The following is a 12,704-nucleotide window of genomic DNA, read 5'->3' as shown; positions in this document are numbered from 1 at the left end:
GGCACATATACACAATGGAATACTATGCAGCTGTAAAAAAGGATGAGTTCATGTCCTTTGTAGGGACATGGATGAAGCTGGGAACCATCATTCTCAGCAAACTATCACAAGGACAAAAAACCAAACACCGCATGTTCTCACTCATAAGTGGGAATTGAACAATGAGAACACATGGACACAGGAAGGGGAACATCACACACCGGGGCCTGTTATGGGGTGGTGGGGAGGGGGAGGGATAGCATTTGGAGATATATGTAATGTTAAATGACGAGTTACTGGGTGCAGCACACCAACATGGCACATGTATACATATGTAACTAACCTGCACGTTGTGCACATGTACCCTAAAACTTAAAGTATAATAAAAAAAGAAAAATAATGAGAAGATCTATAACCAGAATTACTAATAAGATTAAAATTATATAAATGACTAGCATACAAAACTATGAAATATTAAAGTCTAGAGAAAAACTTCTCACCGGCTTACTGTGCCACATAGACATGCCCATAAGGGGTTATGGTTCAGCAATCAGCACAAGCCTAGGGCAGCTATAATCCTCTGCACCTTTTTGGCAGGTCCCTTCCAGCCACAAGTTACTTGGTTTGTTTTCAATAATAAACAAATAATATCATTTTCTTTGTTTGCCATGACATGGAAAAGTTGGATGGCAATTATCTGCCAAAATAATAATGATATCTAGCAAATACGAACCATCAAAATGGACTCAAGGTGAGTATAATATCTCTATAGACCAATAAGCAAACAATAAAATAATGAATGAACATTGACAAAGACACTATTCTCAAGTGGTTTTATTTCTGTGTTCCACATAATCTTTAACGAACAAGACTATAATATTGTTTAAATTATTCTTGCCCATAGGAAAAGTTTTTAAAATACCTGTTCATTTTATAAGGTTGATACAATTTTAATTCTAAGGCATGACAGAGTAATAAAAATGTTACTGCCCAGCATCAGGAACACAGGTAGACACAAATGTTAAATGTTAATCAATCATCATGTTCTACAATATATGGGAGGTTTAATAAATCATGACCAAGTAAAGTTTAGTCCAAGAATCGAGGGATAATAAGTGGGAAACTTATTAATACAATTAATTAATGGAGAAAATGTAATCATGTTATTGAGTGCCCGAAAAGTAACTTAATAAAATTAACACTCTTTCTAATAAAAATAATTTTAAAAGACTGAGCTATTTATTAAATATTATCATATTTATTTTAAAATTTAAAATTTTTAACATTGTTTTGGAGTTTCAAGTTAAGGCCATACATGATAAGATAAATCTGGCCACATGTTTAGAAAATAAGAAAGAAATCACATTATTATATAATGTATTAATATGAATGGTAAATCAAAGAGATTAGTAGAATTTAAAAATTTGGCTGGTGGCTGGATACAAAATATGCATACATAAAAATGGATGTTTTTCTTCATACTAACAAAATTCCAATTGCATATAAATGGAAAATTTTATATTTCACCTTGTTAATAAAACTGGAAAATATTTAAGAAACAACATACAGGCCAGCACTGTGGCTCACGCCTGTAATCTCAGCACTTTGGAAGGCCGAGGAGGGTGGATCACAAGGTCAAGAGATCAAGACCATCCTGGCCAACATAGTGAAATCCTGTCTCTACTAAAAATACAAAAATTAGCTGGGCATGGTTGCATGCACCTGTAATTCCAGCTACTCAGGAGGCTCAGGCAGGAGAATCATTTGAACCCAGGAGGCAGAGGTTGCAGTGAGCTGAGATCACACCACTGTACTCCAGCTTGGCGGCACAGCAGGACTCCATCTCAAAAAAAAAAAAAAAGAAACAACATGCAAAAAATAAAGGTCCTATGTGAAGAAAATAATAATTTTTATCAAACAATAAAACCTGAACGTGTATAAATAAATACCATATTTCTGGGTGAGAATTCAGTATAATACAAATAACCATCCTTTCTAAGTTTATATTTAAACATAAGTGATTTCAATTACAATCTTGTTTTTGTAGAGATACTGGGAAATATGCTTTTAAAGTTCCAGAGAAGGAAAATTAAATGCTTTGTAATATCCAAGAAACATCTGAAGAAGTATGCCTTTCCAAATATTAAAAATCACTTTTAGGCCACTTTATCAATATATGGTTGTATTGGCACATGGATAGAGAAATCAGATGAACAGAATAACAAGGGCCCCTAAAAAGAGCTGTGTATATAAGGGAATCTCAAAGTAGGATAGGAGTATTATTTTAATTTGGTGGGGAAAGGATGATTTATTTAATAATTGATCGTGGTAAAATTGTTTATCTTTCTAAACAAAATATTTGTTTTCTTACTGTACACCCATAAACACAAATATATTTCAGATGAGTTAAAACATTACATATAGGACATTAGAAGATAATTAAGTTGAATATTTTTGTAACCTTGTTGTGGAGGAGACTGTTTGTAAGTGACCTATATATGGAGAAAATGTATTTAACTACTTTCAAAAGAATATGTCTATACAAATCAGGAAATGTTCACATATAAATAGCTTGTATATAAAGTAGTCGAGCAAAGAAAAATGAATCAGAAAAAAATAGACAAAGGATGTGAATAGACAACTTACAGAAGAAGAAATATAAACTACCAACCAACATATCAAAAGATCTTTAACTTCATTAACATTCAAGAGTATGCAAATTATATCAGCAATTAGATATATCTCCTTAATAATTTGAAAAAAAAATTTAAAGTGGGATAATAGTTCTTATAAGGATTTAAGAGAAGGGGAATTATATTACTGGTGACAATTGCTACCACCATTTTAAAAAACAAAATGACAATTTTTACTAAAATTAATTTTTAAAGTGTTATACTATTTGTAATGTTTAATTTTATGTGTCAACATAGCTAGGCTACGGTGCTCAGTTACTTGGTCAAACACCTGTCCAGATGTTGTTATCACGGTAGAATTTTAGATGTGATTAACATTTAAATTTGTAGACTTTGAGTGAAGCATATTACCCTCCATAATGTGGGTGAGCCTCATCTAATCAATTAAAGGTCTCAAATACAAAGACCAAGATTTCTTGAAGAAGCATTTCTTCCTCAAGAGTGCGACATAGAAACCCTGCCTGAATTTTGAGACTGCATAGTTGGACTTGAGATTGCAACATCAACTTTTCTCTGCAGGCCTGCCGTACAGATTACAGAATTGCCAGCTTCCACAATGTGTGAGCCAATTCCTTAAAATAAATCTCTCTCGCTATATATATACAATCTCTCTCGCTATATATATACAATCTCTCTCGCTATATATATATAATATATGTATATATATTATATATATACATATATATATACATATACATATATATATACATATATATTCTACTGGTTCTATTTTTCTAGAGCATCCTGACTAATACACTCATACGCCAGCAATAACAGTTCTTGAAACTTATACTACAAAAATAAAATGTGTGTGTGGGAGGTAGTGGGGTTGGGGAGAAGGCTGGGAAGAGAGAGAGAGAAAGAGCAAGAGAGAGACTGTCTTATTTCTGGTGGCAAAACTCTTGAAAAACTTATGTGTGTCCTTTGTTGAAAACTGGATACAAGGACAGTATAAAATATTATGCAGTTGTTAAAAAGTAATGGGTTAGTTCTGAAATTTAATTTGAGTGATTTCAGAAATGTATTAAGTTCGAAAAGCAAGTTACAAATAAATACATTTAACAAACTTCTTTGTTTGCACAAAACAAGAGCATAAGTTTATGTCCGTTTGAACAAGGGAAAAATGTGGAACTAAATGTATGGGTAGGTGCCTGTGCAATGGTCTGTAAAAGCGAAAGTGTAGTAATGATTGATAATTGTGTGTGTGTGTATACAGTTTTAAAAATGTGTACATATACATGTGAGTGTATTTTTATTTTACAAAACAGGGTATGTTATGCCTACTATTTTCTAATGGGGTTGATTCCATTTTCTATAGTATTAGATATTATTCCATAACAATTTTTAATAGCTAAATGTATTCTTTTAAATGGTTATGTTTTATTTAGGTAAATTCTCCCTTCTTGGTGGACATTATTATGGTTTCTATTTTCTCTAAATTATAAAAAGATAGGGACAAAACCTTGTAAATTTACATGTGTCTATATATCCATTATAATGTCTTTATAAACAGTTTCTAGAATTTGATTTGCCAGGTCAATGGATATATAGAATTCTATTTTTATTATTGTATTACTGATACTAGTAATTGCTAGTTATATGGTGTATTATTACTATTATTTTGAGACAGTCTTGCTCTGTCACCCAGACTGGAGTGCAGTGGTGCGATCTCAGCTCACTGCAACTTCTGCCTCCTGAGTTTAAGTGATTCTCCTGCCTCAGCCTAGGCTGAGTAGCTGGGATTACAGGTGCGCATCACCATGCCTGGCTAATTTTTGTAGTATTACTAGAAACAGGGTTTCACCACGTTGGCCAGGCTGGCCTGGAACTCCTGACCTCAAGTGATTTGCCCACCTTGGCCTCCGAAAGTTCTGGGATTACAGGCATGAGCCACCTCACCCAGCTGGTATATTATTAATATTATCAAGACAGTATTTGTTTTTCTGTTCTTTCTGCTAATAATTGTACTACTGTTAATACAAATAATAAGGCCTTATCTTTTCTTCATACTTTGCTTATCTTTTCTTCATACTTTTTACATGAGACTCTTGTCATTAAGTCAAGTCTTTAATGAAATGAGCCACAGGAATGAAGGTGGTTGGAGGTAGCTCTTAAAGGCTATGTTGATAGTTAATATTTGCAATTGTGATAAAATATACACACCTTTTCCATCTATCTATATTTTTACTTTCAACAATTGCCAAAGTGATCTGGAAAGTCACCTTCTATCATCAGTTCTGGTTAACTTCTATTTAAAATATTTTGATATGCAAATGTTCTGAAGACGATAATGACTTTTCCTTTACTGATTGTGATGATCATTGTGATGATTCTTTTTAAATAATTTAATATACCTTTCTTTGTTTTACAGTAGAAAAGAACTAAAAGGTGGCACTACATTATAACTAATCATTTCCTTTTTAGGACAAATAGAGCTGAAGACTAAGTACATAACAGGGCAGATTTACTCTTTTAAATTAATAATCATTTGAATTATGGGTCTTTATAAGTTTTGCTCTTCATGCTTCTGCAATTTATACCTTATTAATGGTATATTACCTATTATCATAAAATATTAATACTTACATAATGGCTTAAAGTTTTTCATTAATATGTAAATTTAAAGCTCTTTGCAGATAGCATTTTGTAGGTACTTTTAAAGCATTCTGAACATATATATCTTCTTTCTCATTTAAAAATTACTGTGATCAACATTTCCTTTGAATTTTGATGCTCACTACCTTGTATTTTTCTACTGAACCCAGGTAATTAGCAACAAACTTTGAGGAAAACTTAAAAATTATCTAATACTTTTTAGTTAATAATACCTATGTATTGAATTGTAAAATAATAATTAACCCAATTGTTTTTTATTTAATACCATAGAAAGAAATCTCAATTTTTTTTCTGAAATTGCTGAAGTTATTATCTCACCCTTTGACAGGTTCAGTGGGGGTGAGCCTTATATCTGATTGCCTGTATGTTGTCATTTCAGACAACTGTTAATAGACCCTTATATTGGTTTTCTAGCCTTCAAATTTCAAGCCATGATAGTATTCTTTAATACATGACCTCATATTTCCAAAGTTACAAAAGAACATAGTGCAACTGTATTACCTTCATTTCAGTGGGCCAGGGCAAGAGCTCCAGGTATAGGGCAGTGTATGGATTTTTATTTTTTATTTTGGTATTCTCTCTACACCAATACATTTCTCTAATATTGGGTACTCTGCTGTGGAAAAACTTCTATATTGGAGAATTATTCTGTTTTATTGTTTTAAGCTGTGGTGGAGTTTTTTGTTTTTAGGTTTTAAAAATCAATATATTTTGATTTTTAAAAAGAAAGAATGTATATTTTGGACTTATTTTTAATTGAATAATGTCCTGATTTATATTGTTTTAGTTCTTTGTATTGATTTTCTATTTTACATTATGCATTTTAAGCATTTAATATTTGGTTTTTGTCATCAAGTCTTGTTTTTCTTCTCTTTTAGAACATTCTTAGTTGTTTTAACACCTGTTCCAACATTTGACTTTTTTGGTGGGAGGGTTCAGATTCCTTTGGGAATCTGAAGAAAGCTATGGGTATTTTTCTCAGTATAGATTCATGACCCTGAAGCTAAACTGTAATATATACCATAATTTTAAAATTCTCCTGTTTTTTAGCCTTTATTCTTGGAAAACTAGAGTAAATCTGAGTTATTTCATGAAAGATCCAAGACCCCTCTCTTCTGGCTAGGTTACCTTGATCTTGAGATCTAGGCTGTCTCATACTGTCCAGCCAGGATCTTAATGGATTAATGAAGCCACTTACTTATTGAAGGCAAAGCAAAGTTTTACAAACACTCCATTTTATTTTGAACTCTTGAGTTATTTTCTATTTTGTAATGAGAGTTTTAATTGCTAAGGCAACCAGATAATTCCCGAATTCCTCCAGCCAGTAGTTCATTAAGAAGCCACTTCCTGTTAGAATGTCATTTAGGGAGTCTCCAGTAAAAGTAAGATGAGATGGAAATATTAAAGAAATGTTGAGATTAAATAATTGGTGTCTTTAAAAGTTAAATTTAAATGTTTTGTCCTTATAATTCATTATAATAAGAGAAAAATAATCTTCCATTGAGAAGTTTTTCTAATCTAAACATCATTAGACTTTGGATTTTTAATCAATAGGTCCCTAGAGTCTAGAACAGTGCTTTTTGAATGAATGAATGTTTGAGCAATTCATGAAAGTAAATAAATACTTCTGTTGAGATAAAAATTAGGTTTTAACATCTATAGGTTGTGGAAATTATTTGTACCGCTTCAATTCTATGAGTTTACTTTCTATCAGATATTGTAAAAAATAAATCATTAGATAAGATAGTGTATTTTAGAAAGAAAATGAAAATAAAATTAAAGATTATATTTAAAATAGGAGCCATGTAAAATTAATCATATAATTGTATAAAATACTAAGAATAAAAGGGAAATTTATTTTAAAATAAACTTAAATCTTAACATTATTCACAGATATATCTTATATCTTTTTTGTTCCTCTCTTCTTTTACAGCTTTTATTGTTAGTGAATATTTTATAGCTTAACATTTACATTTCTTTATTGATTTTTTAATTGTATGTTTTTAGTGATTTTCTTGGTGCTTTTTTTTTTTTTTTTTTTTTTAAGATGGAGTCTCGCTCTGTTGCCCAGGCTAGAGTTCAGTGGCTCCGTCTCTGCTCACTGAAAGCTCTGCCTCCCGGGTTCATGCCATTCTCCTGCCTCAGCCTCCTGAGTAGCTGGGACTACAGGCGCCTGCCACCACGCCTGGCTAATTTTTTGTATTTTTAGTAGAGATGGGGTTTCACTGTGTTAGCCAGAATGGTCTTGATCTCCTGACCTCATGATCCGCCCACCTCGGCCTCCCAAAGTGCTGGGATTACAGGCGTCATCTTGGTGCTTTTATTAGGCCTTACAATATACACTTTAACTTATCTTGTCTACTTCATATTTACACTAACTTAAGTCTAGTGAGATATGGAAACATTACTTCCATATAGCATTATTCCCTTTCCCCACTTTTTGTACTATTAAATTAGACATATTACATCTATACATGTTACAAATCCAATAGTTTGTGACTATAATTGTTACATTATAAAACTGTAAGCTTTTTAAAGAAACTAAAAGATGAATGGATATATTCATAGAGTTTGTTATATTAATATTTCTATTTATCATTTTTAGTTCTCTTAATTTTTATGGATTTGAGCTACCATTTGGGGTAGTTTCACTATTCCAACTTTGCTCTCACCTGCCTCCTTGTGCTCTTATTGTCAAAATATGTCTATATGTTATAGATCCAACAATACAATTATATATATGTGTATATATATAACAATATACACATAAAATGATACAATTATATATATAATTGTGTGTATATATATATACATAGAGAGAGAGAGAAAGAGAGAGGGGGTTTATATATATATGTTAATATAATTACTTTTTCAATTAGTTAAGAGAAAAAATATGCATTTATACCGATTAATAATTACATAATTAGCTTTGCCAGCACTCTGCTTTTTTTAATCTTAAAAAGCATGGTGGTCTCTTGACTTCAGCCTAAAGAGAACTTCCTTTATTAGCTGGTAAAAAGCATGCTGCTAGAAGTAAATCATTTTAGCTTGTATTCATCTGGAAACATTGTTATTTCACCTTCAGTTTCGAAAGATCATATTTTCTGGATTTAAGATTGTTGATTGAATTTCTTTCTTCTTTTTCTTCTTTCAGAACTTTGACAATGTCATACTACTGCCTTCTGGCTTCCATTGTTTCTCATAAGAGAGCCATAGTTAATTTTACTGGGGTTCCTTTGGACATGACTCATCATTTTTCTTGAGTTCAAGAAGATATTTTCAAGATTATCTTTACAGTTCAGTAGTTTTACTATGATGTGTCTGGATGTGGACCTCTTTACGTTCATTGGATTTCTCGGATGTGTAGATTAATTTTTCAAAATCAAGTTTTAGAATTTTTAGCTATTATTCTAATATTTATTTTATGCCTTTTTCTCTCTGTCTCTCTTATTTTCTTGTACTGCCATTATTTGTACCGGTGGACTTAATTGTATCCCTCAACTTTTTGTGGGTCTGTTCACTTGTCTTCATTTTATTTCTGTTTTTCAGCATAATCTGTTGAGCCACCATAGTAAAATTTTTTTGTTTCAGTTATTGTACTTCTCAGTTGCAATTTTTTTGGTTTTTTTAAATTATTTTTATGCCGTTATTGATAGTCTTTATTTGAAAAGGCATTGTTATCATGCCTTTAACTGTATTTGATTTCTTTTAAGCGTATTTACTTACTTAAGCTTGATTTTCTTTCAACATACTTATAACACGTGCTTTGAAGTCTTTGTTTGGCCTGTGGTCTGGGCCCTTTCTATGTTGGTTTCTGTTGTCTGCCCTATTTTGTATATAATTTACATTTTTGTGTTTCTGTGCCTAATAACATTTTGTTTAAAATTAGACATTTTAGGTAATGTATCATAACAATCCGGGATACTGTAGCCCCACCCACAGTTTCTTGTTGTGATTTATTTGTTTAATAACTTGGCTGGACTATTTTAGTGAAGTCTATTTTCCCTGTATTGTGCAGCCTCTGATATTGCTCCTCAGAGCATGCACCAGCTACAGTCAGCTATTTGGCCAGCTATGTTGCTCTTGGGAGGACAGTGGTATAAGCTTTCTTTGACTGTCTTCTCTGATTTCCCTGTTAAGCTGTCTGAACTTTTTTAGTATCAAACCCAATGTCATCCTCCACTAATTGCTGGTTGATTGCTCTATTATCTTTAACAATGCTCTGGAACATAAATTGCTCCACTGTCTGATTCATTTTATGTTGGGGCCCCTTCCAGGGTAATCTTTGAGGCCAGTTTTTGCTGTTTGCTCTAATCCCAGTACTCTTCTTAGCTCTTTTCCTGTTTCTCTCTGGAAAACTTCAACCTGATCTTCAGTTTACCTTTTTAGTCTCATGGAGCTACCATCCTCCTCTTAATTGCTTAACACCATAACCTCTACTTTTTTTAACAGTGCCTTTAGATTTGAAATTCTCCACACTCTGTTTCATAAAGTCAGTTCACTTTGAGGGGATGAGGGGAGCACTTCAGGGTCTACGTTCATATGGGCTACATTTATCCTTGGGCAAAATCACTGTGCCACTGTCCTAGATCAGAGGGAGGAGGCAGTGGCTCACTTTTTTCAGAGTGGCATTCACAAATAGAGTGCTCAGCTGTGACAGCAGTCTCTAGTCTTCTCAACTTGCCTCACCTGGCACAGAATCACTATCTTACAAGTGATCTGGAGTAAGAGCTACCAGGGCTCCAGTATTCTCTACCTGTTGCACCTTTATTAGAGCTTCTGCCTATCAGTGGGAGCTGGAGGGATGAAGAAAGCCCCAGACCTCTCAGCTATTCTTTCCTGACATAATACCTCTGAAACATGGAGGTAGGATCGGGATGTGAGATAAATTTATGCATTTCTTGCGAAAATACAATAGCCCTCAACTGGGACCCAGTGGTAGAGGGATCCTATGTTCTTGGCTGTACTTATTCAGGGTGGAACTTCTGTCATACTGAACTGGGGTTGAGGGAGGAAGGGAGGAAAGAAGAGAGAAAATTGTGGTTTAAATGGCAAAGATTCACTGTTAACACTGAGATGTAATAGATTTTCTTGAATAGATGTTTATTTTGCTGTATGCCCGTTGGACAATTTCCAGAGATATATAACTTAAAAAAAATTTCTACCAGATATTGTTTCCCTGGGAAGAGATTCCACAGAATTTCTCACATCTCTATTCCAGAAAATCATCTCCCCAACATGATCCTTTTCAAAGCCACTCTTCTGCGCAAAGCTCTGCAATGACTTTCCATCTCAGTGACCTTCTTTCTGTTTTTCAGACATGCCAAATGTGGTCTTGTCTCATGAAGCATACTTCTGCCTGGTTCTTTGCACTTGGTATTTGCTCTGACTAGAATGTTTTTTTCTGTGATACCCACTATATCTTGTCTCTTCTTAGCAATATTATCCCAGACCAGCCTATGTAAAAAGCAATTTACTTATTATATATTTTGTGTTTTATTTCTATACTATCTGTCTCTACATAGTAGAGAACATAACGTTCATCATGTTAGAAACTTTTTTTTTCTCTTCACAGGGCACATATTGAGCATTTGCAGAAAACTACTTTTCCCTTTAACATCCATTCTTTTCTTTTCTTTTGGCAATTAACTGAAAACTAGAGATTGTATTCACACTCTCTCGTGGCTAAGTATATTCATCAGACTACAATTTTTTGTTGTTGTTGTTATATTGGAAAGTGAGCAGAAGTAATGAGTACAACTTCGATTTTATGTGCTTAAATTGTTATTGTTCCCTCTTTGTTTTCACGTTTCCTTATTCTGTGGGCTAGAGTGCATTCATCATGTAGCTGATGGCAGTGATTTTGGATATGGTAAAACAAAATCGAATGACTTTATGGAGCAGAGCTACTCCACTAGGCTAGACTGGTCAGCATGAGAAAGTAAACGGCCTTATTTAAATTATTATAAATTGTTTTATCTTAGTATATTTTACCCTAACTAATTTGTATGTCATTAATACAAATATTTTGAATGAAGGAGTAAATAGGTGGAGTCTATTTAAAACATCTTAGAAGTGAGAAGTTTGCTTTCCTCAGTTAATTTTATTTCTCTTATTGAATAATAATGGTAATAATGGTAACCATCTACCTCATTTATCATTTTACTTCAAACAATTATTTTATCACTCAGAATGGATGTTGCTGATTTTTGGTAAATCACCTCCATGATATTGATGTGGTTTCTTTTGATCCTGTTTTACAAAGATATTTCTATAAAGATAGGCTGCTAAATTTTATCCAATGCCTTTCCTGTATGTACTTACATAATCACACTTTTTTCTTCCACTAATTTGTTGATGTAGTGAGTTTTACAATACATGATCATAGTTATTATTCTTTGCTTACATTACTAGATTCTTTTCACTAATATTTAGAATTTTTGTGCCTGTGTTCAAAGGTGAGATTGGTCTATGGTTTTCTTTTTATTGCCTTATTAGACCAGTAGGCATTGTAGTACAATATAGAGTAGGTTTGATGAAAGATTACATCCTTTCTTTGTTTTTAATCTTAGAGGGAAAACATGTAGTTTTTGACCATTGAGTATGATGTTAGCTTGTAGATGCCATTTATTGGGTAATATTTTTGATCTATTGAGTTAAATAAAGCATAGTATTAAAATTAAGCTCACCTGTTTTTCAAACTTTTTTTTTAGTGTGGCTAATCAAAAACTTAAAATTATTTTTGGCTTGTATTATGTTGGACATACTGCTCTAAAGCATACTTCCTAGTTTGTAATGAAGTACAAATATAATTTTTGTGATATAGTAATAACTGTTACCTCATTTAAAAAGTTCCTTCCTCACTAGGTTTGGAAAAAAAATAACTTCACACTGGTTACCTTATGTTTCTATAGATAATTTAGACATATTCTCCTTCCCATTATTTATTAAAATGCTTAGCCAGATGTAAGTACAGAATTGTTTGTAGATTCATGTCAGCCGAAATTTCTCAGCATTCATTTATCCTCTGATGAATGTTGATGAACAAATCTTAGTTACTAAGTAGCATTATATAACAATGCTATGAAAATAAATATATTATTACATTCAATTTAACACCATGTTTTCTAAGATGTAAGTGAACTCATGACTGATTTTCATGTTTTTTAATGGCAAAAAACTAACAAATAGTTTTCTCCTCCCCTTATATTCAGCCCTGTGTTTTTCCATAAAACACAGCAGGAAAAAATTATTAGAGGATATGAAACAAAATGGATTTATATAACCAAAGGGTATGAAGATAAACTCCTTAAGGATCTCTTCTTCAAACCTGAAACTAATATAAAGGGAAAGCTTGCATATTGGAAACATGTAAGTACAATTAGTTTATTATTTTTCTTTGAAATGTTTTTATTT

The 12,704-nt window shown here is 32.5% G+C and overlaps 1 protein-coding gene across 4 annotated transcripts in view; it reads left to right on the top strand.

Moving 5' to 3' along the window:
- The window catches only part of LRRIQ3 (leucine rich repeats and IQ motif containing 3), a 416,288-nt gene that overhangs the window by 77,503 nt on the left and 326,081 nt on the right, over positions 1-12,704 (top strand). For all 4 annotated transcript variants that reach the window (XR_010117296.1, XM_063624032.1, XM_063624031.1 and 1 more), the window contains exon 5: positions 12,503-12,659. Coding sequence is in view for 3 of the 4 variants with exons in the window: in XM_063624032.1 (XP_063480102.1) it covers positions 12,503-12,659 (157 nt within the window). In the remaining variant the exon portion in view is untranslated. The remainder of the gene's footprint in view (positions 1-12,502; positions 12,660-12,704) is intronic.

This window comes from Symphalangus syndactylus, chromosome 12 (assembly GCF_028878055.3).
Source record: "Symphalangus syndactylus isolate Jambi chromosome 12, NHGRI_mSymSyn1-v2.1_pri, whole genome shotgun sequence".
NCBI lineage: Eukaryota > Metazoa > Chordata > Mammalia > Primates > Hylobatidae > Symphalangus > Symphalangus syndactylus.
This window is presented reverse-complemented; position numbering and strand designations above follow the sequence as displayed.